Raw genomic sequence first — 26,689 nt, 5'->3', positions numbered from 1 at the left:
ATCTACCGTTAAGGCGCTTCAGGTAGGTTTTGGTAGATTTTGGGCTACCTCAGAGGGAGTCTGTCTCCTCAGCTCCTGCTCCAATAGCTGCACATTTCCATGCAGATGGAGGCAAGCAGATGAGGAGAGGCTCCTTGCTTTCCCAGAAGGATTCCACAATTGTCCCCAAGGGCTCAGGGTAGTAGTATAGATCAGTGGCCCATAACTGCCAAGGTTTCAGATTGCTATGTGTGACATTTTCAGAATTTCAGTTTAATTATGAGTGACATTTCAATGATCATGAGAGACACTGTCTTGCAATACAACAGCAACATATACATTTCAGAAATTACACCCATTTGACCAGATCTTAAAATTCCTGCAAAGCACTAGAAATGGAAGGGCACTGTGGGACCAGACTGTACCAAACAGGCTGTGAGAGGCCATACTGCCTACAAATGACTCACAACCCACAAAAACAAGAGAGATCTCCCATGGGTGGACTTAAGCAGAACCACATCCCTTATCCTCCCTCTGCATTAACTGATCAAACTGTGCTAAGACCCAGAATGAACCAGCACAAACAGTGTATCCCCCTCCCATACTATGTGACCCTCAAAGCCACCTTCTGACACAAATGTCACCTTATAAGTAGCTTCAGGCCTTAATAAGAAGTGACAAACAGGCCTTCTTCGGCTCAAATGCTGTAGCAAATTCTTCTCAGTCTGCACATTCACACTCCTCCCAGTAAAAAGCACCTGTGTCTGACCAGGGCTGGACTGGCCTCTGTGGATGTTTTCCTTTACTAGCTGCAGTAGTTCACAGGTATGTCCTCCTGAACTGGCCACTAACCAGTAGGGTTACTCCTCTTGTCTGTTTATTGGCATGAGGAATATTTTATTGCCTTTGCAAAATTTGTGAAACGCACCTAAAGCAGTTTCTTTTCCTCTCATTAGTACATACCCCAAATAGTAAAAACAAGTAGAAGAATGCACTTTGTAATGTTCTGGAGCTGCAAAATTAATGATCACTGGCTGCTAATTAAAGTAAACAGACAGAAAGGAGATCTATAAAAACAAATAAACTTTATAAAAACTATTTTTATAACCTTGTATATCATGTTTGACCCTTTTGAAATCAGATAGAAAGGTGATCTATGAAAACCAATAAACTTTATAAAGACCATTTTTATAACATCGTATATCATGTTTGACTCTTAAATCTTAAAACGAGGTGAACAAATGGCAGGTATTTCTTTGTAAAGTGTGGCAACCCTACTTAGCAGTAGTTTACTATGCTACTTAGGCATTCCCCGTACAGTAGGCAGGGGCACTAACGAATGCTGTCTCTCACTGTCTTGGAGCTCAGGACAGTTTTAAGTTGCCGCAAATCATGCATCAGTGCAGTTCACAACTACTGGATTCAGTCATTGCAGCTAGTGAGCTGCTTCAAGCACAGGGTCTCGGGACAGCGGAGTCCAACAACTGGCTGAGCGGAGTTCAGTCACTGTGCGCTTATTGACCCTGGCAGGACCAGACAAGTGTGCCTCAGGCCACTCACACCCTCACAAGTGGGGAGATGATATTTTCTTGGTAAAGTGGGGGCCGGAGAAGTGCCCTGCCTCCAACACGAAGAGAGCTGGGCATATGAAATTTGCTTTCATTGGTCTCGTTCAGGCCTCCTGCCAGAAGGGGGTGATTTCAAGTCACTGACCATGGGATGCTGGGTACAGGTGGTACACTTTGAATGAAGGTAAAGTTTTGTTTGACTTACTAATTATGCTCACTCCGACCAGCAATCCTTTCATCATGCGCCGTAGGCTCTGAATGTATTGTGCAGATTATGCAGGTCCTGCACAGCCCAGACAGGTCTACTGTGTTGACAATCTGTGTAAGGCTGTTAGTTTCTAGTGCAGCACTGCAGTCTGTGCGTGTCACTGTAAATGTACAAGTCAAGTGTGTGTGTGTGTTGCAGGCACATTTGGAATTTAAGTATAACCCCACCAGCGCGCCTGCAAATAATTTTATGCCCTTCACTCAAGGCAGACTTACTTTTGCACCGGTGACCAGCGAGAACAGCTACATGGCCACCTGGCTCGCCTCTGTGCTTGGTGACCGACTCTGCTCTGGGCAGCTCAGCTGAGCTGCAAACGGCCACCGCAGTTTTATTATTTGTAGCCAGCTCTCAGCCGCAGCGCTTGACAGGCATATGAGGCGGCGCAAATATGTGTGACTGCATTTCAGTGCGGTGATGCGGACCACAACAATGAAATAAGTCAGTCTAACGCCTAATGCGTGGTACCAGGCAGGACTGGTGGCGGCAGGGGTTGTGGTCTAGGGCTTGTGCGCCTTTTGGTATGTTTTGCTACGTTTTGGGCTACATCAGTGGGAGCCGAGTTCCAAACACCTGTTCCCAGTGCTGAATTGTCCTGGGGTATAATGGGCATTTTGGGGGGTAGATGATCCTTCCAGCCTCCCCAGGTGGGCTCACAGAACAGCTCGGGCCCAACACTCCTCACCTCAGGAGAGCCCAGTAGGTTTCAGTAGAAGTTATACTACCTAGGAGGACTTGGGCGTTTTTTGGAAGGTTTCGGTAGGATATGGGCTACATCAGCTGGAATGGAGTTCCAAACACTTTCCTGGTGCTGAAACTCCCAGGGTATATGGGGCACTTGGGAGTGCAAACACTCCGTCCAGCCTTCCCACGCGGGTTCACAGAACGCCCTACCCCCGTTCCCTGCACTACTCACCTCAAGGGAGCCACAACAGCCTCTGCAGACCCCAAGCACTCTCCCTGTGCACATATCAAGGGGGACCAGTGTGTGCAATGCGAGTGACAGGTCCAGAGTCCCGGCCACAGTGAGGTGAGTTGCAGCTTTCCCCACCTGGTTGTTAACCAATGGCTGGCTGGTACAGGCTAGTGCAGGGATTTACACAAAAAGTGATCCCAAGCCTGGGAGCCACTCACAGGCTTTTCCACCTGACGGCCATCTTGTTTTAATTCCAATAAGAATAAATCATCCCTACAGCAGGTCTAATAACCCTAAGGCATTGCACATTATATTACATGAGAGGACTCATCTGCATGAGCAGATAGATATGCCCCTGTAATTTTTAGTTCCATTGCTAGAAATTACAAGTGAACAGAGAACCCATCTTAAGGTATGTACTGGGCACTGGCCCAAACTAGTATCTCAGCTACATAATGGCTTCACTAAAATCTATGGAGGTTGGTATCAAACACCTTGTATTAATAAACCCACACAGATTCCAGGGATGGATTTATTAATATATGCATACATAGGATACATTAGAGGTATTCCTGAACCCCGGTAGCCCTCTAGTGTGCTGGCTGACTGGTCAAGTCCAGCCTGCCAAAACAAACAAGTTTCTGACCTCCTAGGAAGTGAGAGCAACACTCAGAGGTCAGAAACAATGCCTGCTCTGGCATAAGGTGTTTACAACAACTCCTCCTCCTGCTCAAGGAAGGCTAGTAAATCAATAAATCAAGGAAAGAGGCTTCAAAGGCTTCTGCCGCCTTTGATATGCGACCCAAGGCATCCCCAGACAGGGGGAAATGCCACTCCCCTTCCCTGGGCCCATTCAGCACCAAGACAGGTGGGAATATTAGCTAGTCAGGTGTGTTCACCCTCAGGCTAGTACCACCACTAAGGCGGTCTACCTGAAGTGCACACAACTAGGAAGATTTCACTATCTTGTTTTTTGGTGGAATTGGGTCTTCTATGTCGGGTTCATGCCCGTCCTACAGAGGGTGTAGTCACCCTCAAGATAAGTAGCACTTTGGCTGCTACCTGACAAGCACTGTAACTCCCCCAAACACAGTATTTAGGGGCACCACGGATGTCAAACTTAGGCACATAGAAGGAATGGACACAGAAGACTGCCGACTCAAGAACAGAGGAGCACGACTGACTTGACCCCAACACTGTCAGCCTGCCTGCTACATCCAAACCTTGAGGAGCAACTGACTCGCCCTAACGTTATGTAGACACCAAGAAACCCGCCAATCGCCAGAGAAACTCGCTTGAAATAGAGGAACTATTGTCCTGCAGCCGCAGGCACCAAAGAAGCAAAATCTGGTACACCGACCTGTCGCTCACCGGGACTATTGAGGCAACAGCCCCCAAGAAGAGATAGCTGTGCTCCTACAGGTCAGATCTGTCCTCCCTCTAATCGTGGGGACGGCAGGACCGACCAGAGCCACGCAACACCAATACCTGGGGGACTGAGCCCCTTGCAGCAACCAAGGCCGGTTGTGTCCAAACCGGACACCAGTGCCGAGGAAGAAAGACCTGCATGTCGAGGGACTTCAGGAAGGAGCTACCCCTACTACAGAACTGGAGTTACAGGTAAGAAACTACTCCTTCTGTAGTAGGGGATCTCTGTGTATAGTCATAATCTAGGAATAGAATGGCAAGCCCATCCCAACCAACAAACAGCGGTGGAGTAAAAACCGAACACCAACAAATTACTGTGCAAACAAATTCCTCAGCGAAGCCTGTCCAACCTGCGCATCTGCCCTAGCATCAGAGTCCAGGCAGTAATGCTTTGTAAATGTATGGACCGACTTCCAGGTGGCAGCCTTACAAATGTCAGCAATTGGAACATTCCTAAGCAAAGCTGTAGTCGCTGCTTTGCCCCAGTCGAATGCGCTGTAGGCTTACCCCCTAACGTCTTATTAGCTTTCTGATAACAGAGCTGAATACAGGACACAATCCATCTGGAGATGGACTGTTTCGAGGTAGCTAGACCAGTTCTTACTGAACCATAATTTACAAACAGTTGATCCGACCTGCGGATGTCTTTTGTCTTATCTAGATAGAATTTCAACACTCTACGCACATCTAGTGAATGCAGAGACCTCTCCGCCGGAGAGGAGGGATGCTGAAAAAATGTAGGCAAAGTTATCATTTGATTTACATGGAAATCAGATATCACTTTAGGCAAAAACTTAGGATGAGTACGCATTACCACTTAAGAAGCATGGAATACAGTATACGGCTGTTGACAACACAGAGCCTGAATCTCACTTACTCTCCTGGCCGATGTAATGGCCACAAGGAAGGCAGCCTTCCAGGACAAATGCTGCAGAGAAGCCTTATGAATAGGCTCAAAAGGCTCCGTCATTAATCTGGACAACACCACGTTCAATTCCCATGGTGGAGAAGGTCATCTAACAGGGGGAAACACCTTACGCAAACCCTCCAAAAAATCTTTAATCACAGGGATTTGAAAAAATGAGGTTTGGGAAGGGCCCTTTCTATACGCAGTCAAAGCTGTGAGATGAACTTTAATAGACTGAAAATTAAGCCCAGATTGAGCTAACTGCAGCAGATAAGGCAAAATAACATCTTTACAGGATGTAGGGTCAATGTCCTTTGCCGTGCACCATAAGCAGAATCTCTTCCACTTATAGGCTTAAGAAGTCCTGGTAGACGGTCTCTTCGCCTCTTTCAAGATCTCCATACAGTCCTGAGGTAGGTTCAAGTGTCCATACTGTACTAGCTCAGGAGCCATGCTGCCAAACTCAAGGACGAGAGATTGGGGTGAACCATCTGTCCTCCGAATTTCGTGAGAAGGTCCGGCCGACACGGCAGGCGCCGGTGTGGCAGAACAGACCGGTGAAGAAGGTCGGTGAACCACCATTGCCTCGGCCACTCCGGAGCAATCAGGATCATCCTGGCTCTGGATTGCGACCGCTTGATCAGCACCGCCGGAATCAGGGGAATGGGTGGAAAGGCGTAGAGAAAGCTGTTGGACCAGCTGATCCATAGGGCATTCCCCAGTGTCCCTGGTTGGTAGGACCTGAACGCGAAGTCGCGGCATTTGCTGTTTTCTGCCGTAGCGAACAGATCGATGTCCGGAGTGCCCCACTCTGCGAAGACGTCTCTTAGCACGTCGTCGTTTAGCACCCACTCGTGATTTTCTTGAACGAGCCTGCTGAGCGCATCGGCTTGGGCATTCTGCACTCCCGGCAGATGGGTCGCCGTGATCGTTAGGTTCCTGGCCACCAGCCAATTCCAGATCGTCTGTGCCTCCCGAGACAGCGTGCGTGAACGGGAGCCCCCCTGCTTGTTGAGGTAATACATGGTAGTAGTATTGTCCGTCTGAACTAGCAGGGAGTTCGTCTTGAAGGAGGGATGGAACGCCTTCAGGGCCAAGTGTACTGCTCTGAGTTCCAAAAAGTTGATGTGGTAAGTCATCTCCGTCTGTGACCATATCCACTGAATCTGAAGAGGGCCCGAATGCGCTCCCCAGCCCTGGAGAGACGCATCGGTCACTATGGTCTGGACCGGAATATCCTTGTGAAAGGGAGTCCCCTTGCAGACATTCTCTGAGGAGCACCACCATTTCAGAGACTGCAGAGCGTGTTGGGACAGATGAATCTTGTCCTCCCTGTAGGAGAGTAGGGTCTGCTTTCTATGTTCACCCCCACTTTTTGCTTTTGCTTTACTGGTTTTCGACTTAGATGTGGCTGTGGGCCTGCTAATCAGACCCACAGCCCTGCTGTTCTCTCTCTAAATTAATACTATGTACTTTAGGTGCATAACCCATTTGGATAGGATCACCTTATTGGCCCCTGTACAGTGTACCCTAGGTACCCAGGGCATAGGTGTACCCTAGGCCTACCAGGGGCTGCAGCATGTATTATGCCACCCCTGGCCTGGCCTTCCATTCTGACACAACTGGCTGATCACTCAGCTGGGGCAAGGACGTGTAATCACCCCTTGCTTAGGTGTAGTATTCCTATACCTAACTTACATATAGACACATGTGTACCTATCAGTCACTCCTATGGCAGGCCTTAACAATCCTGGAGGCAGAGTGCTTGGTAACATGTGAGATGGTGCTCTAGCATGAGCTGAGCCTGTCTGCAGCTTTCGGAATCATGTCCTTATAGCTGTTCTATGATATAGCCTACCATATACTCTTAAAGAGCCTTATAATCTTAAACGGTTATGGTAACTATGGTTTGGCTTTATCAAAACATGTCGTGTAAGGTGTCTAACACTTTGGAATAATACCCCCATCCCATTTCTGGGGATGAGGATATTATCCCTCCCTTCTAGAGGGAGAAGACATGTTAAAATCATACTTCACTGTTAGCCTCTGACCAAAGCCTCAGCATCACAAAATGGATGCTGCTGCCACGACACAAGTCTGACCTCCTGCAGCTGGGAGTGATCCCAGCCAGGGAGGCCTGGACAATAGGTTTCCTGCTTGGGGAGGTGCTAGCACCTCCCCAGACAGCCTTTAGTGTATTGGGGCAGGGTGGGCTGAAAGGAATGAGACATGCCTGGGGCACACAAGGTGTTCCTTGCATAGTCCAGTTCAAACCGGCGCTGGGGCACTCCAGCCCCAGCTCTGGCGCGAAACTGGACAAAGGGAAGTGGGTGTAACCACCCCCTCCCAGGTCCCACCCATAAGGCGTGACCTAGCAGGTATCCCAGCCCCCCAGATTAGTACAAGAGTGGGAGTTGGGCCTCAAGACTTTAGATTATCCTGAACCTGCAACTTGAACAGAAACTCTGGACCTTCGACATTCGACGAAAGAAGAAGACTGAAGAATCTCCCTTGTAGCCAAGGAGTGGCTACCCTGTGCAAACAGGCACCATCAAGAGACTTACCCTTTGCTTTGCCCACGTTCTACGAGGAACCGACTGCAGAGCCCGACCAGAGCCTCGACTTCCAGACTTCTCCGACCCTGATCCACATCCACAGCAAAGCTGAGATCCGTGGAGGCGACGAGCGACGTGGGACCGGCTACCTGGGAAAAGTGGCTAGTAACTTAAAGCGCAGCTTCTGAGGCACCCTCGAAGTTGTGCACCGGGGATTGAGAAGCCCCAACCCCAAGCACCATCTGCACCGAAGATCAGCCCCCCACACTCCACGAGTCCTGCGTGGGGCCCTTCTGCATTTTCCTGCTTGCCGCGTCTGTCCGGTTGCTTGCCCGCTGGCTAGTGGCCTTTGTGACGACGCACCCTGAAATCTTCTGCGCTGGTTTGGCTCCTCCAGACTGGCTCCCGCTTCTCTGCAAAGAAGAAGCACCCCAGACCTTCCTGGTCTGCACCAGAAGCAAGTCCTCCGTTCTTCGTGGGTTCCGCTTGCCAAGGCTTGGTGAGTCCTAGTCCAACTTCGACGCCGCCGACAGCAAGAGCCTTCGTGGGACAGCTCGCCTCCTGGTCCTGGTCGTCCTCGACGCTTCCTGGTCCTCCTGGCTGCAGCGACAAGCTTCACCTTCACCTGCAATCTTCACGACATCGCCTGGTTCCTTCCTGGTTCCACGTGGTCACTGGCTAGTGACCTTGACTCTGTCCCTTCTGCTTGCAGGTTTCCTCTCTTCTTGATCCCAGCCTTGGGATCCACCGGACACTCTTCACTGACTGCCTGTCAGCATCTTTCTTCAGGCATCCATAGGAGTCGACGACGAAAACCGACGCATCTTCACCCCTATGCACCCGCAGCCTGTGGGCTAGGTAACTTGGGTACTCCGGTGCTCATCAGGATAGTGACTATCCTAGTGTCTAGTTTTCCAGTCTCGACTTCCTAGCTACTCCGGAAGTGTCCTAAATCTACCGTTTTCTAAACTGTACTATTGCTATTGACTTTTACGCATTACGCGTGAGTGTTTCCACTCTGCACACGAATCCCGTGGGCCTCCCACTTCCTAACTAACGCTAGTGTAGTGTAGCCCCAGCGATTCCCTAGGCCTAGGCCTATTCTATTTCTGTGACAGTGGTCCTTATACCACTTACTTAGTATATGGTTTGCGTGGCCCCTAGGGCCTAACTGTATTACTTACCTGTGTGACTTAATGTATGCTTAAATAAGACTGTGTTGTACTTACCTCTAATCTCATAAAGAGTGCTGAGGGTTTGACTAGAATAAATACACTTTATTTTATATATATATCTGTTGTGGTGTCCTTTCATTTGGTATTCAAGGGATTATATATGGTATCACAGCTGGCTTCACATGCCATTCAGAGTTTAGCCTAAGACTGCTCTTGCCCATGCTACCACTAGGATAGCTGGTCTATAAGGTTGACTTTACAACCAATCACCATAAGGGTATTTGGACTGATATAAGGTGTACACTAGAACTAGTGACATCATACATCAGGCCAACTTCTCACACTCCCAACGCCCCCGCCTCTGGTCCCATTGATCCTCCAGACATTCCTGCAGAGGCCTCATATGCAGACGTGCATTGGGGGTGAGAAAGATGCAGGAAGCCATCAATCCCAGTAAAGAGGACACCGTCCTCACTGTAGGAGAGTGGGCTGAGAGGAGGTGCAGGGCCTTCCAATGGATAGATAAGCGTCTCTTCTCCGAAGGACACACGCTTGCGTTCAAAGTATTGACTGAGGCCCCCAGGTACTGGAGACACTGCACAGGGATCGGCACTGACTTCGACATGTTGATGTGCAGTCCCAGGCGATGAAGCAAGGCAGCTGTCCTGTTAAAATGACACTGGGCTTCCTGGTACGTGGAAGCTTTGATCAGCCAATCGTCCAGGTATGGATACACAAACACTTTGTTCTTCCGCAAGTGTGCTGCCACCACTGCCATGCACTTGGAGAACGTCCTTGGTGCAGACTTCAGACCAAACGGGAGTACTGTATACTGGTAATGGTTGTTGCCTACCAGAAACCTCAGGAACTTGCAATACTTTTGTGCGATCGGCACATGAAAGTAAGCGTCCTGCAGATCTATGGCGCACAGCCAGTCTCCTCGATGCAACTGAGGGTAAATCTGATGCAGGGACAACATACGGACCTTTTTTCTGCGGATCCACTTGTTTGCTTGACGCAGATCTAGAATAGGCCTGAACTCGTTCTTGTCCTTTTTTCTGACGAGAAAGAACCTTGAGTAAAGACCTTTTCCTTTTTGCCTCAAAGGAACAGTTTCTATCGCCGCCTTCTTTAACAGAATGTCCGCCTCCCACTGGAGCTCTCGCACCATGTAGGGAGAGCGCACTGGTGGAATCTGTGGAGGCGGGCTGGTGAAACGAAGACTGTACCCATTGCAAACAATATTCAGCACCCACTTGTCCTGAGTTATTGTTCTCCACTCTGCCAGGTAGTATTGAATACTTACCCCCCACCGGAGCGGGTAACGGATGAGGGGGAAGTGACCTTTCAGGGCTTCGACCCGGCCGGGCCTTTGTTCCCCGACGAGGATTGATGCTGGCCTCTGCCCCTCTGGCGCTTTTGAAAGGACTGCCTCAGGAACTGTTGTTGTTGCTGGTGTTGTTGTTGTTGACCAGACTGACGCCCTTGGCCGTGTTGTTTAGAATAACGCCTGCCATAGGAACGGAATGATCTCTTCTGTTCCTTGGGTTTTTCCAACCCCACGGCCTTCAGGGTTTCTGCTTCGGCCTTCATGCGGGCCATTTCGTCATCCGCATAAGACCCGAACAACGTCGTGCAAGAGAAAGGTAAGTTAGCAATCTTTTGCTGCGCTTCAGGCTTTAGAGAGGTAAGTCTCAGCCAGGAATGTCTCCTCATGTGTACTCCATGACAGTACCCATGGGCCGCCAGCAATGACACATCCCCCGCTGCACTGATGATCTGGTTGGAGACCATCATGCCCTCATTCAACACCTCCTGGAAGTCTTCCCGTTTATCCCTAGGCAGGGAGTCAGCCAACTGTTGCAGGGAGTCCCATAATGATCGGTCATAGCGACCCAGCAGAGCGGAGGCGCTAGCAGCCTTCATAGTCGTGGCCGACGTAGAGCACATCCTCCTCCCCAAGGAGTCCATCTTGCGACTTTCCTTATCCGGAGGAGCTGTTGAAGAGGGCGACGTGGAATGTTGTTTCCTAGCCGCAACCACAATGACAGAGTCCGGGGGAGGGTCCACCCTGAGGAACGCCGGGTCCGAATCAGGGGCCCTGTACTTCTTCTGCAACCTTGAGGGACCAGACTTCACCACGGCTGGCGTCAAGAAGACCTCCATGGCTGGTTCCTCCAGACCTGGAACCAAAGGGAGGAGGGGGCGGGATAGATGCGCCTTGTGTAATGTCTCGAATATCACAGAGGTAGGGGAAACTGGTACTGTCACTGAGATTCCCAATTTTGCCGCCCCTCTCATCAGTACATCTTGGAAGGCGGCAATATCATCCACTGGCGAGATTCTAGTAGGCGGCGTTTCCGACAACGTGGGGGAAAGCCGTCCAGTGCCAGAAGAGTCCGTATACCTCGTGCCTCTGGATCGAGATCTATACCTCCGTCGTCCATGCCTTGTGTGAGTGGACGATCTGTGTCTGCTCCGTGACCTCCGGCGAGATCTAGAGCGCGATCTCAGTCTGCGTGGGGTCTTAGGAGCCACTGGTAGCCGAGGAGAAAGCGGGAGCTGTGGCACCGGAGGCGGTGGTAGAGGAGGTGGGGTAGGTGGCTTAGGAGGCGCCTCTGGGAGCCGGGGTCAGGTGAAGGAGGAGGAGGCGTAGGAGGCTTCTGAGGCAGTGGCAGGGTGTCCATTGGAGACTCTCTCCGTCCATCACCCCTTGCAGGAGAATCCGGACTAGCTCTGTCCGGACTTCCGTCCACCCTTCTCTTCTTTGCGGGTCTACCCCGTGAGGAGGCTGAAGCGAACGAGTGAGAGCATCCTCCTCTCCTAGATCCACGACTGGATATCGTAATCACCTCGACGTCGAACTGTGCGTCGACCTCGTACGGCTTCTCCTCGCCGTTGAACGCAAACGGCGTCCCCTCGACGTCGAACAGCAACCACTGTCTTTCCTCGACGTCGAGCGCCTTCGTTTAGACGGCGAGCCTCTCGACGTTGACGGTGAGCGATGTCGCCTCGACGGCGCTCTCCTTCGCCTCGACGTCGATCTCTTTCGTCTCGACGGCCTTCGCCGGTGTCTCTGCGTCGATGTCGTCGACGTCGATCTATGAGTCGACGGCGAAGGAGACGAGCGGGCTCGCCTCGACGGCGAGCGGCGCTGTCTGCGGGGCGCAGTACGACGTCGATGGTGTGTCGACGTCTAGTGTGAAGTCTTCGACGGCGACCTAGTCCTAGGTCTCGCCGGCCCCTCTCTCGACGTCGAACGTCGAGGACGCCGAGATCCAGAGCCCTGGATCGACGGCGAACACACCGGTGCTGTACCTCTCGCCGTCGACGTCGTCGTCCTCTACGTCGAACGGGATCTTCCGGCCGGTAGGTGTCGTTTCTGCTCCTTTTTCTGCCCGGAGGTCCCTCCAGTGGCTGAAGCATGGGCAGAGGATGGGGAAGGAGATCCTCCATGCCCAGAAGTCCCACCTGTTCTCTGCTTCTCCTGTCCCTGAAGGCGAATCTTCTCTCTGTCCCTCAGGGTCCTCTTGGAGAAGGTCTTGCAGATGTCACATGTAGCAGGGACATGTGAAGATAAGCAGAGAATACAGACATCATGTGGGTCCGTCTTGGCCATTTTCCTCCCACACTCAGGGCATTTATCAAATAAAGCCATGTTTAGTAAAATAGAGTGGGTCAAACTGCACCAAACGACAGGATGCAGCAGAGAAAGGCTCTAGACGTCGAATGAACAAATCTTGTATCTTCAAAAAACCAATTTTAGTCCAAAAAATCCACCCAAAAGGGTAGAGCTCAATGCTCCCGGGTCCTGCTAGTAGGAGCCGGAAAAAAGAACTGAAAGTAACTTGCTTTGGCTGTGCATCCTGGGATACCGGGGGTCTCTGGAGAGTTCCTTAAAGGCACGGTATCCTTTTAGCAAACACATAATGACAGCCTATAGGGCTTGTCTGTCCACCCCTTCCTCTCTACTGTTTAAAGGGATTTTGGTGAAGGGAGTGTGATACAATAAAGGAACATGTCAGATGTGAATAAAAATGACATTTAAACTTTATTTTGGCTTTTGTGTTCACTTCAGATGAAGTGCTGGCCAGTGCAGCCATATTGTTATTAGGCTGTATTATTTTGTCTGTCTCTTAAGTGTCTTTGCAGGTTTGCAAATGCAGGACAGCTTAAGAGATATTTTGATTGCTCCGGGGTCCCCGCACATGGGCGGGACTATTCATAGATTATGACTATACACAGAGATCCACAACAAGAGTTGCCCAGCTGTCCTGTTTGCCCCCTTCTGCAGAAACCAAAGACAGAGTGAGTCCCTGACTGCTGCCAACCAACACCTTAAGGCAGTTCAGTACTCGTGCCCCACAGCCCAAGTCCGGAGGAGCACATGGTGCCCACAGGGTCCTGAGACCAACAAGTGCCTAGCCCATCCTTAGCTCTGGCCAGATAGGACTTCTAGTTGCCGCCTGCAGCCTCTTTCTGCAGGCCCGCTCCAATCGCTAAAGTCTCCAGCAACGCGATTCGATGCCAAAAGATACTACTGCACAGAGACCCACAGCCTGTGAAGAGGACCACAGGTGTCCCTACATGCCTGAACATCTCAAGGTTCACCGCCCCCCCCCCGCCCCCATTCTGCAAACCTCCAAACCCAAACGCCCCCCCCCCCCCACCCCTTGCAGCCTATTTCAGACCTGACAGATCTCCATTAAAGTGAATGGGGCACCCGATGCGGGAAAGCACCTCTACACCCAGCTGCCAGAAGTGACCTGTTGGTGCTACCTTGGACTTTGCCCAATATTCACCTTAGGTCTAGAAGATTGGCCCTGCACTCGCTGTTAAGCGCCTAAGTGCAGTACATGTTTTCCCCCAAACGATAACACTACAGCTACCAATATTGCACTGTCAACTTTGGAAAACAGTCAAAATTCATTACTCGAAAAGTACTTACCGGATTCAGATAGTCTTGGTATCAAAACTCATATAAAAGTATATTATTTTTGTATATTGGTGTTGGATTTCTCTATTGAGTGTGTGTCTCACTTGCCTTTGTGTGTATAATAAGTGCTTAGTACTACCCTCCGATATGCTTAATTGCTCGTCCAATATACCACAAAAGAGAGCATTTGGGCTGCCATTTGTCACTCTGGAAACTGATTGGGGTTTGCTTGGGCTCTTTACACAGTGTACCTCTTTTTGGTCCACTGTATAAAAAGCCAGCTTCCTACAAGAACTACATCTTCCTGCATGCAGCTGGAACGCAGGTGATCGCACCGGCAGGTCACATGCTACTAGTTGCATACAGCTAGATGCTAATTACTGACACTAACTTCCTCGCATCCATGCTGGTTGCTGAAGGAGACCCTCAGACTGTGACTACTCTTTGAAGATGGCTGATATAACCAATATGCTATTTAAATTGTAGTGACACTAGGAGCAGTATTGGAAAGGCAACCTTTCCATTACTGACCTGACAATCTCATCAAGAAGACACCGGAGACGAGATGCAAAAGGCCCAAGCTGAACAAGAAGTGAGCAAGGGTGTCGAAGTTTCCTGAATAACGATAAAGCAGCATCGCAGATCCATGAAGACTGCTCCAGCACAAAGAAATTGGAAGAGGCCCGGAGGTAGTGCTATTAGGCACCTGTAGGAAAGTGGCTCTGTATATACTGTTCCCAAATAGGTACAGTGTGCACAGAGACCACAGTCCCCAGAGGTTTGGCAGAGGTTAAAGTTAGATATAACCTTACTCTCTAAAGTGGTAGCTTGGTCGAGCAGTAAGGCAGTATCAGAGGACAGTGTAAAGCATTTGTTGTACACACTCAGTCAGCAAATGGTCTCACACACTCAATAACTGAACTCTAGGCCAATGGTTTTGTATAAAAATATATAGTAATTTTATTTTAGAACCAACAATAGGTTTCAAAATATACTTTCTCAGAATGAGATGCTTTAGATAAATACTTTTCAATAGGCAATAGACTTTTGAATATAACGGTTACAGTGGTTGCAATAGGCAACACAATTTCAAACACAATACATTGAGCTCAATGGGGATTTCTAGTTAAATGCAATTAGTTACTTTAAGGATTACTTTTCTAACCACAGGACTGGATCCTGGATTCAGTCCTGGGAATACATATAAGTTAATTACGATGGATGTCATATCATTGTACTCTAACATTAAAAATGACATTGGTTTAAGAGCTTGTGAACACTTCTTGTCAGACAAACATCCAATTTGCGGATCACAATAAAATGTTATTGGAAATGATCCAAATATGTTTAGAACAAAATACATTCATGTTTGGGGAAGAGATCTTCCGCCAAGTCAAAGGCACAGTGATGGGTTTTTCCTTCAGCCCATCGAATGCCTGCCTCAACATGGGGCTATGGGAAAAAATCTGGGCATGGAGAAATGAAAATGACCATTATGTGAATAAGACCATAGCATGGTTAAGATGCATCGACGACCTGCCAATAATATGGGATGGGACCAAAGACTAATTTGCAGAATATTTTGAGATATTGGATAATTCAGAATTTAATTTAAAATTCACATATGACATCAGTGATGAACGGGTCATATTTTTGGACAATGAAATCTATAAATTGGATAATACAGTGCATACCATCTTACACTGTAAGAACACTGCTACAAATGCAGGTTTGCATCCTGAAAGCTTTCATCAAAAAAGTTTGATAAAAAATATCCCTTATGGGGAATTTCTCAGGATCAAGAGGATATGCTCGAGAGAAGAAGAATGGGCAAAACATCGAAACCAAGCAAGAGCAAGATTAAAAAAAAAAAATTATAACTCTAAGGCTATCCAAGCTTTATTACAACGAACGTGGTCTGTTAATAGAACTGACCTGTTGAAAGAAAAACAAACTTAAAAAGATGAGGACAACAAAATAAGGCTCATAACCTATTCCACGGAAAATCCACAACTGATGAAAATAATGCGCAAGAACTGGCATATTCTACACATGCATCCAACAATACCCAGAATAGTGGGAGATCATTCAAACATTACATATAGACGGGTGAAAAATCTAAGGGCCCAACTGGTCCATAGCCACTTTCAAAACCAAAAGAAACAAGAAACTTAGTTGAAATCAAAGGGTTTTTTCAAATGTACTGGTTGTAAGGTGTGCACAATTGCCCAGAACATGAAGGAAGTAATGATGGCTAACAAACTTATGTGGAAAATCCAACAGCTAATCAACTGTAAAAGTCAATTTGTTATTTACATAATTGAATGCCCCTGCTCACTGAAATATGTGGGGAGTACCAAGTGTTAATTAAAATAACGCATTTTGGAACATGTTCGAGCCACAATAAACAGACAGGAGCAATGCTGTGGCTAAACACATGGAAAAGGAGCATAATGGAAAATGGAAGGATTTGAAATTTTATGCCGTAGAAGCTGTGGGAATGCATCCGAAAGGAGGGGACCGAGAAATGGTTCTCAGGCAAAAAGAATCCAAACACATTTTGAACTTTCGAACTTTAAATCCACATGGATTAAACCAAGATGAGGAGCTCCATTATCATTTGTGATCTGTTGGGAATAAGTTGCAGTAGTTCACATACAGCAGGGATAGAGTAGGGACTGAAATATTGGCCTCCTAAAATATATAATTCTTAAAAAAAAATCTTTATATTAATTATACACTTAACTTTTGTTACAATTATAGGTGATCTGGGGTCAGTCAGCACATTTTATTATAAACCCTCCTTTTTTTCGCTATATTTCTTTTGCGCTAAGAAAAAATATATATATTGAGAAATTTGTCATTTGGAGACAATAGCTGTTGCTAGAATAGTCAATTCAGGGTGAGCAGAATGAGTAACATATAGGGCAGGCCCACTGGAGGGCGGAATCTAAGGGTGTTTCTGTTGCATACGAAGAAAATGTGCAGTTAGCTACTTGAGGGCCCATGTATTGCTATATAATGAGAAAATTGAACATATTGGGCAGGCAGACTGGAGGGAAGAATTAAACAGGTGTTTAAGCTATAAAATGCAGAAAATGTACTGTTACCTATCTGATGGATTAAGCATTGATATTTAATGAGAAATTGCATTTGGCCTTCAAATTGAAATAATCAATATTAGAATGATTAGGATGAAATAGCAATGAGCAACAAATTGTATAATTGAATATATATTTAAATTGCGCAATTTCAGTTTAAATTAAGTTTTTTTTTGGTTACACTACATTCACCAGAATGCTTAGTTGCCCCTATCAGGAAGTGATGTCACTTTTTTGTTAGATGTGAATTTAAAGCACGAAAAAAAATTGTGGTTCCTGTCAGTCTCGTGAGCAAGGTCTCCGTTGAGACCGAAACGCGTAGAGTTTGGTAATTGGCATGCTGTAATGAAATAAAGAAACTGAACAACATCAACTGTGTGAAACGCTGTTTCAAATCCATGAGTGCCTGAGGAAGCCCTGTGGGGATAGGAATGAAAATTGATGACGGCCGGGCTCTGCCGTACCTCAGACGCACCGCTTTAGAGCGCCCAGATGTCCGCAAATGGGCAGTACTGTAAAGTGAAATAAAATATATATATATATATATATATATATATATATATATATATATATATATATATATATATATATATATATATATATATATATATATATATTCCCCCCCTTTCAGGTAACCTTTTCCCATATGATTCAATGGCGATGTGAATCGGAAATCAGGAACGGACACCTCTTTCCTTGTGCAATTTATTTTATTTTTCTGTTTTGCGCTGTGCAGCCATGACGCGTTTCAGTCCAGGAGGACCTTGATCACATGACGCACTGACAACACTTCCCCATTTTTAAAGTGCCAGTGCAAAGAATTAACAAACAACAGACTGTCATTTTACGAAGCGAGGTTCTACTGCTATGTAGCAGCAAACTTATATGGTCAGTGCAACAGAAAAGAGTAGTACATTTGTGCATAGAGGCTACTGTGGAAATATGCAATTGTAGGTTAAATAAAAGCAAAGAGTAACATCAATTTCATATTTCCATGGGAAAAGGGGTTATCAATGCCCATACTGCTGACCAACCTGTCAGTTATAGGTTGGCATAAAAAACAATAAATGTTAATACACATGTATAAAAATTAATTTGAATAAATATACAGTTAATATTGGTAAACTGATTTGTGTAAAATAGATGTATATAAAAACTAATCCGTATAAATACAATAAATAGGATAAATCTACAATACCCAATGATTTCAATTACTCATTTCACATCCATATAATTTCTGTTTGAATGCATTTGTCACAGTACTGTTGCAATTGATTATTGGAAATATTTCGCCCATAGTGGGCCTAATGGCCAAATGACCATAAAAATATTCAGTTGTTTTTCAGTGCAAGAAAGCAAGTGTAATACCCTGTGCATGAACTACTGCTAATCCAACCTGGAATTCAGTAGAGTGTGTTGTTGAAAGTGCATGTGCTAAACATAAATTTAAAAGTTATGTTTAGTTATGGATGTATAGATGTGTACAGGTTTGATACATCCAAAGATAATAACAATCATTTTGCCAAGTGATATTCTGTATCTTTTTTAGAAAGTCTGTTGTATCTTGTATGTAAGATCGCAAAGATTTAACATGGCTTTGTAGAAAAAAGTCAATGTAAAATGATACATTCTCGAGTAGACTTTGTTTGGCTGATATGTTTGGCCTGCCTGGAGAATTGTTTAAGTTCTTGTGGACCTTTGGTATAAAATATAAAACTGGTGTTATTGGATAGTCAATTTTCATATATTTATACTCATCCTGATTGATCAGGCCCACACTTTTCCAGGCAAGAAGTTTAGTGTGCAAGTCATGTTGTGCAGCTAGCATTGTTTGTTTAGAACTCAGTCTGTAACAGTCTGTCGTTAAGTTGTGACATGGCTTCTTTTAGATATTGCGGTTTAGACCAGATCACAACATTGCCCCCTTTGTCTGAATTGCGAACGACGATGGTGTCATTATCACGTAATTTGCTAATGATATTTTTGTTGGTTGATGTTATATTGTTTCTTGCTAGTTTTCGTTATTCGATTGAGTTTTTTCACTTCAGCAGTTATGGTCTCACTGAATGTATCTATTGTATCCAGTGGCATTATTGGCACAAACTTTGATTTTGGTTTAAGGTTTGTGCATATCGTTGCATTGACCTCAATTCCTTTTTGTTTCATGAGATTGTGTGGTGTCAGAAGGAGCGTTGTTTAAGTCAAAATTTTCAAGTGCTTGTAAGTCCCCCAATCATCTTACAGCCCTTGCTGTTAATGCACTAGTTACGTTTGTTTTCCTTTGATTTCTGGCGGGCAGACCCGTTTTGTTTTGTTCTTGTAAATAAAACTTTTGTAGCTTGAGTTTCCTGATGAATTTATATGTCTGCCCTTGTTTGGGGGTATTCAAAATTTGTTTCCGGACAGTAGGATAATCCAAGCCAACAGCTGTTGTTCTGCGCTGTCCAAGTCAATGTTTGAAAGGTTTACGATGGAGTTATTAGATTACGTTTAAGATATTGCTATCGTGCTAAATTTTCTTTGCTGGTTTCTTGTTGAAGTTATTTTTGGTGTTTGCGCCTCCTTTTCCTTCGTTCACGTCTTCTTGCACTTCACCTTTGTTTGGCTTGGGATTTCTCGGGCGCAACGTCTGGCGCTGATCTTCCCTTAAAAAATGCAGTTCATCTACAAGTGTATGTTTTTGTTTGTCAGGTGCTGATAAACCTGCTCTGTCTTTAGTTTGTTCAATATCCGACCCGCTGTCGATTGCCGAACTGAGGTCAGAAAATGACGAAGCTTCACATATTTGGTGACTTGGGCCAGCAGTTGCTTGTTTCCGTTTGGCCTGTCCTGTGCTTTTGTGTGAAGCTTTCACAGCATCGTATATACGGGCGAAGGTAAAGATTTGGCCCCTTTCATAATGTTGTTTATCCCTCTGGAATTTTAACGTTTTCAGCATTTTTATGTCGTCGTCCTTCTTTAATCTTGTTGTCATTTTTTCTCTTAGTTTGGAAATAGTGTCTGAGCCTTCCAAAGCAGTGATTTTGTGGTTGAGTTGATCTATTTCTTTTTGTAACTCAATTCTGTTGATTTGTGCATATTTAACCAAAATTTCCATCAGATTTTTCGAGGCTGCCAGATTGCTTTCAGCCCATTCATGCAACATGTCTTTGTTTGGATTTTCACAAATGGGAGCAAGTAGAATACGGAGGCCCGAGGGACCCTCCCAACTTCCAAAAATTTTGGTGAGAGACTTGTGTTTCCACCATTTTGCTTGCTCCACTTTCATGGCCTTTTCAAGTTTTTCATGCAATTGAGATTATTTCCCGTTGACACCAGGGAAGCCGTCCTGGTATACGTTTCAGGTATCATGAATCATAAGGGAATGGATCACTTGTAACTGGAAATAGGGGTCTTTCGGGTCGTTTCCTAAACCACTAATACCTGAATAGGTATTATGAAAACCCTCAATCACGTATTTTTGATGATGGTATTGGCGGTGTATCTTGATTCTCCGCCTTTTAAATACGTTTAAGCATTATCATCGGGTCTCTTTGTGTGTTATGCTTTCCTCCACCCGGAGGGAACCGCTAATTCGCAGTAGTGATCAGAAATATTGGTGCAAAAAAAGGTGCAAAATAACGTGAAAAGTTTACGTTAAAAATGTCTTACCAGTACTTCCTTCAAAAAGCAAAATTTATTCTGTCAGGTGCATTGGTAGACTTTTAAAAATGGTGGTGCAGTAGGTCAGATTATGTGACCCCAGCACTTTAAAGTGTCCAAAACAAAAATGGTCGACATGTTTCTGCCCCTCTAGCACCCCTGGAGGGGGTCGTTGGGCATTCCTCAGGACCTAGTGAAAGTGTGAACCGGTATTTTCCACCTTTTCTCTTGTGCAATTTATTTTATTTTTCTGTTTTGCGCTGTGCCGCCATGCCGCGTTTCGGACCATATATATCATCTCTTGCTGAGATAGTCACAGGAGAAAAAGGACTTCCATGTGGACACACTGATGCGAGACACAAATTCCTGTACGCATCTCGAGACTAAGGCGGGGTCCTACAGTCTCTCACTTCAAGTAATGGGGTTAACTTTATCCTAGAGGGATTCTTGTTTTACACCCACATACATGCTAGGTACATCTAGTTAGTGTCACATTGTAGGAGTACGCATTTTACTGTCATGTATTTTATATACTTGCTGTATTGATTGTTTTAGCACGATGCTAGAACTCTACCATCCTTTTACTCTTTTAGTGCTTATAATCATTTATATTGGTTACGGTCTAATGATTTTTCCAGCACCCTATTTTACACTAGAACGACGCTGGTTCCATAAATGCTTCTTACTAAAAACGTCTCCACCGTTTATTCTGTACATCTCTGAGACAAAGTGAGCACGGGTGACTAAGCGAAAAGTAGCACGTTTCCATGATCCCTGATGGGACAGAGTTGTCCTGTTCGATAGATGCCAAGAACTATTCTCCCTTGGTAAGAGGGGTTTCTAGTGGCATTGTGAGCTAGTTGGTATACAGGCCAACCTACTCGGTAGCTGTGTCTAGAATCTGTCTGACCCCAATCCTACACTGTAGGTTGTCTAAACGTGCAGAACCTATATAGGTTTGTAGGAACTACACGAATATAGATCATATATATATATACACACACACACACACACACACACACACACACACACACACACACACACACACACACACACACACACGGTTCCCTGCATGCAGGAAGGACTAGTCTTTATTTGACTATTAGTGAGAATGCACAAATGCAGAAAACTACAGAGGGAAAAAAATTTGAATGACAATTTTCTTTTTTTAAGCTATGCTACTTAGCAAGTAAATGCCTAGGTTGTTTCTAGAACCATACACAAATGTGCCACAGACCATCTTGACTAACTCCTAATTTGCACTGCATTTTATTTTTCCTGCTTCCGCAACCTGTTTTGGCCAATTCTACTCAGAGTAAACAACAAGTCTATGATATGCCTAACATAGCTGGTCAGCTTTCTTCTTTTCGTCTTTATTCCATCATGAACATTACACAACAAAAAAAAATATTAATAAACCAGACAGTCTACAACATATTCAAAAATAACCACCATATAAGACAAAAAATACTAAAATGTGTGGCGTACTTACCTGAGTTCCAACTGTGATGTTGGGCATTGAAGAAATACCAGTACTGGACTTGGGCTTTTTATTTTTTGCTCGTGCCTTTTCAAGCATTTTTTTCCTTTGGCTAAAAGGAACTACTCCCCTAGTAAGAAATAGAAATAGGTATGTTTATTTAAAGCACTGGTTAAATGCACAAAAAGTTCAAAAGAAATAACAAAAAACATTTTAAACAAAATAAAAAATATTTGTGCAGTGGCTTTTTTTCCAGATAGCATGTTATCTGGCATGGTTTCTCATTACCGTTTAATTCACATGTTGTTAAACAAAAATATGCTGACAAATGTATTAGGATACAGGAATTCTGTCGGCATAACAGTGGGATTGTAGGAAAAAAGTTTCCTGATCCAGAACAACATCTGGGGAATAACCTAGGGTGAGGAATCAGCAATGGGAAGTATCCATAAGGAGGAAGGATGTGGGGCAATAAGACTAACGGCAGAAGGGGAGAAGTACACAAGAGAGCCACCAAAAGGATGCACTCTGGTGCTTAAACAAAGAAAAAAAGTAGTGCCTGCAAAAATGCGCAGTGTGACAACACAAGTATTGCCTCCATGCTCCAGGGGAGGAACAACCCACAAAGAGAAAGGAAGACTACGGCACCTGAACAATAAGAATCAAGCAAATGAGTGACGAGTAAGTAAACCAATGGTAAGCAATGTGTGGTCTCAGCCTACTGGTAGAAACAAGAGCTCAAAGAGAGTGCATGCACTGTCTAAGCAAGGCCTAACAAGTACACCAAATATGTACAGTAAAGCCCTTGTTTTTTGTTCACTTTAGGAACGGGGGGAAACACCACCACCTTACATGTTCACATTTTGAAGTGCTTCAGCAGCAAATTATGGACGGAATGTTGAATGAATCAAGTATTTACCCCCAGTCAAGGGATCTGGGTTAAATCCAGTCCCAGAATGCTTCTTACTGGTTTAGGGAGGACTGTGCTCGGCAGTTAGGGCTGAACTGTTCCCATGAAGAGTAGGGTCAAGACTGATTTGCATATGGCAGGGTCCAAACTGGGGTGGCGTCGTGATAAAAAAAAAACCTATAAATTTAATCCAGATCTCTTAACTGGGGGAAAATATTTGATTTATTCAGCATTCGGTCTATCATTTGCTGCCGGAGCACATTTTAAAGTTAACATCTTTCTGGAACATTGACATTTGAAACACATTTGCTTGATGCCTGTATGGATAATATTCTCTGAAATGACTTTTGATCAAATTTACATTTCTCCGCAGGCAAATAATCAGAGCATTGGACATTTTGTTTGAAAGCTCAAATGTAAAAGTTTGGCGTTTGTTATTGTTCGCTCTGCTACAGCTTTGTCAGGTTAGAAACAATATTGACGGCCTGACTGGGACTTCAGCATAGCACCATAGGTGAAAATTATATAAACACCACTCCTTTGTTTAGTTAGAGGAGCATTTCGCTGACACTGTCTGCCGCCCCATACCGGATTTCCAGCCCAGCTGAATGCTGTTTACCTCCTGAGAAGGATGGTGCCCAGCTCTACACCAAGACGAGCACCCATATGAAACATACCCACAGGTAACTGGGGAGTTAGATCACCGTACAAGGATTCTGGCAGATCCACCCACCCTAGGTACACTAGGATAGGGAGCACTAGGTAGGAGCATAACTATAACAAAATGGTTACTTAACAGTAGGAGTAGTTGTAGGAACCTGGGTTTCTGTGGTAATAACCCCCCCCCTCCTTTTGACAGATTTCTGATGCACTTTGACTTGATGTGCCGTGGGTCCCAGCCAATCAGGTTCCCAGGGCCTGTGTTCTTTCCCAAAACTGTACCTTTGTACCCACAATTGGCACATCTCGGGCCACAGGTAAGCCCCTTGTAAAAGGTACCAAGGGCACTGTGACCAGGGAAGGCCTCTAAGGGCTGCAGCACCTCTTGTACCACCCTTAGAGGCCCTGTACCTTAACACCCACAGACTGCCATTGCAGACTGCATGTTTTGGTGCAGAGAAAAGTGAAGGGTCAACCTGGCACATATCTCATATCCGGCCACAGCTTCTGTACAGCGACGGGGTACCGACGGATCGAGCGGGCCCCCTTCCCCGAGCTGTCACCAGGTAGAGGTGAGGCTACTTATCCAAATTATATGGATACTCCCAGTAAATACCCTTCATCAATATATAGGATTACTGGTGCTGTATAATCTTTTCTTACTTTTTCACATTTTTACTAGCAGCAATTTTTTGTTTTATTGTTGGTCCTGAAAAAAGCCTGGATACATGTCATTGATCATCATAGGGCTGAAACATGTCGACATTTTTTTGAGTAGTTTTAAATCAATACTACTCTTTCCACTTCTTGTTTTAATCCTACCAGTGAGAGCAAGTCAATAAAGAGTCGTTTTTTCATCCACTAGGTAGTTTTAACTTCACCACTGCACATACACTATCACGTCCCATTGCGCTGCTCTCACCACACCATCTTTCACGTTTTGGATTTTAGCATCCTACTTGTTACCATCTTATTAAAACATCCCAGAGCTCCTACCTCATAGTGAGGTAGTTGTAGCCCCCAGTAGGACTAGGTTTCCTACTGGGAGGAGAAACACATGTGATGAACCACGCCACCTATGGTGGGTGAGGATTTGTGTCCTAAAAGGGATCATCCCCCTGTTTATATGGCTGATTTTGTGACACTCCAGTCCTTCTAGTATTTCATGCATGCCTGTTGATGCTTATTTGTGTGCTAATATAGAACCGAGGTTGTCTTGTGTTAATATGCATATCCCTGTGTGCCATGCCTGCTACCCACTGTCTGAGGCCTAGGTAAGCCACCCGTCAAGCAGGGTGCACTAGACCTCAGGTGAGGGTAGAGCAGCATTAGCCCTGTACCCTTACAGTGTCCAAGTCCATACTTAGTCATTGTAAGTGTAGTAAGCCATAAAGAGTTAATGGTCTGGGAGTTGGTAATTACGAACTCCACAGCTCCATAATGGCTTTAACTAAAACCTGGGAAGTTTGGAAGCAAACTTCTCACCATATTAAATCCACGCTGATGCCAGTATAGGATTTAATGTAAATGTACTCAGAGGACATCTTAGAGATGCCCCCTTAAAAATGACCAGCCTTGTGTGGTTCCTGGATAGCTGACTGCCATTTGCCACCACCAAACAGGCTTCTGGAACCCTTGGTAGAGAGCCTCCGCTCTCTGGGTCCAGAAACAAAGTCCATCCTGGGCTGAGCTGTCATGCCTCCTCCCCCAAGGATGGGCTGGGTCCACGAAGGGGAAGCTTCAAAGGCCTGCCGCCTCTATAAGCAGTCCCTGCCTTTTGCTGCCCCCAGCAACTGGCTCTGACCAGTTCTGCCCCCCACTTTAGGCAGGAGAATCGGTGGGAAGACCAAGCTAGGAGTAGAGGTGTGCCCAGCTTTGCCAACCCCACCCCTCAGGTGGGGGAGGCGAGGTGAAGCATACATCTCAGTCTACTCCATGGATACCCAGCTAATTAGGGAGAGGCTCATGCCCCTGAAGAGAATCGGCGCCGCACAGATATTCGTATTTGTATATCCTCTCTGGTCACTTTGAGTGGGTCTACAGTATCCAGCGACGCCCTTGCCTCTAGGCATGTTCACCACAGACAAGACTGCTTGTAGTCAGGATTGACTGGACTTTGTGCGCATTCAGTCCCAGTAATGGTGGGATTGCAGCGATCATCCGAGCCCATGCTGAGAGTGACGGGAGAATGTCTCGCGTTGTGAAGGAGCAGTCTCTTCATTGCCGTACTCGCGTCTCTTGTGGTGGCTAGCAATACTGCCAGGTGGGCTTGCTGGGCATTGAGAATGGCGAGGCGTGGACAGAATAAGGGCAGTGATGCCTGGGACATTGCTTGCCGGCCCATTCGCACCCTGTTCTAAATTTTCCCTTTTTGTCTGCGTCTTTCGCTGTTCCTTTTCTGTGATCATATTTGCTGCCAGCTGTTGGGTGCACCATTTCACAGACAAGACAGGGGTGCCCTGCTGGCACTAACACTGCTAGGCTGTCCTAATAGTCGACCTGACCATATCCCGGACGCCGTACCCGCGTTCACGGTGCGCCCAGCCGTCCACAGCATGACACACTGGGGAGGGACTCAAGCCTCGGGCGTGTACCACGGGTTCACCGTTAACAAGACAGGCTGATTACTACAGGCATTAGTTGCACATTGTGCTGCCTTTTCGAAACACTGAGTTGTAGTGCGTGTAAATAAGTATGTGCGTCTGACAAGAGTCCTCTCCTTTAACTACTACGGAACAGGCAGGTTTTTTCCAGACCACAAGAAGCTGAGGGTAGAAAAGGACACAAGGCACCTCTTGCATTCCGAAGCACCTCGACGCTTGGAGAATACCGTCCTCCTGCAGAGATGAACCGGAGCCCAAGATTTGCATATGAAAGGTTTATATAATCTAGAACATGCAAGCTAGTTGACACACACTATTTTGAGTTGGCCGCCACTTGGGTGTGTTTACAGGAGTACACGTAACACATTCTTTAGACGATGCGGCACTGCGCAGGTGTAGGTTCTGCCCCTGAGACTTACGTGCGTAGGTTATTTGACCGGTTCAGACGTGTTTCTTTCTCTCGGTTTACTCCAAGATAAATATAGCTTCCACCATACACACATCTCATTGTTACCACAGTGGGGCGCTCTCACAACACGATTATTGTGCACATTTTATGAGTTT

The 26,689-nt window shown here is 46.0% G+C and overlaps 1 protein-coding gene across 15 annotated transcripts in view; it reads right to left on the bottom strand.

Moving 5' to 3' along the window:
- UBR5 (ubiquitin protein ligase E3 component n-recognin 5) overlaps positions 1–26,689 on the bottom strand; it is a 2,036,132-nt gene that overhangs the window by 1,602,744 nt on the left and 406,699 nt on the right. For all 15 annotated transcript variants that reach the window (XM_085605144.1, XM_085605147.1, XM_085605145.1 and 12 more), the window contains one exon: positions 21,965–22,082. In XM_085605144.1, the coding sequence (XP_085461270.1) occupies positions 21,965–22,082 (118 nt within the window). The remainder of the gene's footprint in view (positions 1–21,964; positions 22,083–26,689) is intronic.

The sequence above is a fragment of the Triturus cristatus genome, chromosome 5_1 (assembly GCF_964204655.1).
Source record: "Triturus cristatus chromosome 5_1, aTriCri1.1, whole genome shotgun sequence".
In the NCBI taxonomy this organism is placed as follows: domain Eukaryota; kingdom Metazoa; phylum Chordata; class Amphibia; order Caudata; family Salamandridae; genus Triturus; species Triturus cristatus.
The sequence above is the reverse complement of the archived record's forward strand: the minus strand, read 5'-3'. Positions and strand labels throughout refer to the sequence as shown.